Genomic DNA, 2,355 nt, shown 5'->3' with positions numbered 1-2,355 from the left:
AAACAAAGCGTTTACGGACATGTCTCCAGAGGAAAGTTTTTTCTTGTTTTGAGGTCCTAAGTTCATATTTTAAGTTAGGACACTTTACCCTGAAACACCCTGTATAGTATCGAGATAACTAAACGTTACGATTCTATCGAAACATTTTGTAAATAAATTCGATATTTCGTTGTCGCGAACATTAATTGGAAAAGAGAGGACATAGCAAAAATCAATAGGGGTAATATTAATAAATTGCTCAATTCTGGAATTAGAGCAACCCAATAATTCTAGAATATTTTAGACACGAGAAAAGTTCTTTGCGAGATAAGATTCATCCATAAAATGGTTGATGGCATTATCAGCGACTTATTCAATCTGACGTTTCGTTATTCCCATATGTATATGCCCAGTGAGAACACTAACGTCGAATCGACGTAGATGGGGCTGAAACCGCGTCGCAACCGTCAGTTTTCGAAAATAATTAAGTCCTGGAACTTTATTCTTTGTAGTAAATTACTACGTCCAATGTTCTGAATACTTTTAACATCTTATTGAAGAGAACTGCCAAGTTAACTCGTTTAATGCGAGAAATAAAATTCCAAAACTTTTAATTACTATCGAGAACTGACGACTTCGACCCCATTGACGTCGATTCGACTTTAATGTTCTCACAGGGCGGCTGTCGACAATCTCGCGATGCGCCGAAAAACTCCTCTTTGCCTCTCATCGAATATTCCCTTCTGTAGGACACAGCGTGTCTGGGGAATATACCGTGAAGGATCCAGGTGGCAGCCTACGGATCGTCAGCTACCACGCGGACAAGGAGGGATTTCACGCGGTGGTACACACTTCCGGAAAGAACGATCATTCGGGCGGGGTGTACGGCGGTCAAGGACACGACGCGGAGACCCACCTTCACGAGTACGCCGCGTTGGCCGCGCACGCTTCAGCGTACTGAAAGAAAACTAGCGGCCGCCACGACGACCGTGACTGATCGCTTTTGTACCTGGCACGACTTTAGACTTTTCCCCTCCCCCCGAATCGTCAACGTTGATGTTTTCCGTTTTGTATACCAAAGGCTGCAACAACGGTGCTGTCCGTTCGACATTACATATTGTAAATATAGCTCATCCCCTTCATACACGATAAACGACATGAACATGATACAAGAATGCATGTTTATTCCTTTTGTGTTGCGCGAGCAACAGTGTTGCAGTGCATTCCCGATACGGAATATGAAATTATTGACAGACCATGATAGACAGATAAACTGTATGAGTAAGGATTTACAAAATTAATAGAGGTTTCCGATAAATAACTGACGTTCGCTTAATAGACGTAACGTGACCGAAAATATTTTTTATTATATATTCGTGTTCTTTTATGCATATAACTCTTTTTACGTTTATCGAAAACCTTTTAGTTGATTAACATTTTAATCGAGTGCCCGCGTTTATTTTCAAAATCCCATTGAAACGGGTGAAAAGTTAAATATGAGCAACCCACAAGTTATAATTACTCAATTTGCCAAGAATTTCTGCGCTTTGTTCAAATTATTTGATGGCCCGAATTTTGCCCGGATTCGCTAAAAAAATTAATCGATATAAAATATCTGATAAATATAACAATTCTGAAAGGTCTAAAATGGTTATTTTGTAATCCTGATTACAATATTCTTTCGAATTAACTCCAAAGGATATTAACAATATTACTATTTAACATAAATCTTTATGCTTTCATAAATTTGACGGATATTGAGAGAGGGTATATTTCACTTGGAAACTATAGTAGTTTATGGCAAAAACACAGCGACGCTCAAGCCGATTAACTGATATACGGCTGAGCTGATTATGAAAGGTACACGAGAACCATGTCGCAGCGTATTACATCGCGACTCGGAAAGATAAAGTGACAATGATGTTACACACGTGGTGCAATTGCTTTAAAGTTGTGCCGTAAATTATCTGCCGCGTTTCAGCGCGGAAATTAGACGCGATGTAATATACACATACTGCAATAATAGTGCAAGTCACATTGTTACGAGATAGAGCACCTTATTACGCGGCTATCGATCATTAATACCGGGAACGAGGGGTAAACCGCCTGAGGACATTGTGGTGTACAGATTTGCGGCATTACTGGACATTACTGGGCATTACTAAGTATTTCTTGGGCATTATTTTGGGCATTAGGTCTTGCTGGGGCATTATAAAGATAAAATTATATAAAGTAGGATAAAATAAGATAAAGTAATGCCCACTGGGCATTAGTGGGCATTGGTGTACAAGATTTCGGTCAGCGGTTTCCCCCTCGACCGGGAACGAGGGGAAAACCGCGGATGGCATTGTAGTGTACACAGTTGGAAAATTTGTG

The 2,355-nt window shown here is 40.0% G+C and overlaps 1 protein-coding gene across 1 annotated transcript; it reads left to right on the top strand.

The window, feature by feature from the left end:
* Positions 1 to 634: 634 nt before the first annotated feature.
* On the top strand, positions 635 to 2,120 carry LOC105562412 (the record flags this gene model as incomplete). The annotated part of the gene is made up of 1 exon (XM_012013236.1): positions 635 to 2,120. A coding segment is annotated over one exon (306 nt), but the record flags the coding sequence as incomplete, so codon positions are not given.
* Between the last annotated feature and the right edge of the window lie 235 nt (positions 2,121 to 2,355).

The sequence above is a fragment of the Vollenhovia emeryi genome, unplaced genomic scaffold (assembly GCF_000949405.1).
Source record: "Vollenhovia emeryi isolate VEMERY1.0 unplaced genomic scaffold, V.emery_V1.0 DF944890.1, whole genome shotgun sequence".
Classification (NCBI taxonomy): Eukaryota; Metazoa; Arthropoda; class Insecta; order Hymenoptera; family Formicidae; genus Vollenhovia; species Vollenhovia emeryi.
This window is presented reverse-complemented; position numbering and strand designations above follow the sequence as displayed.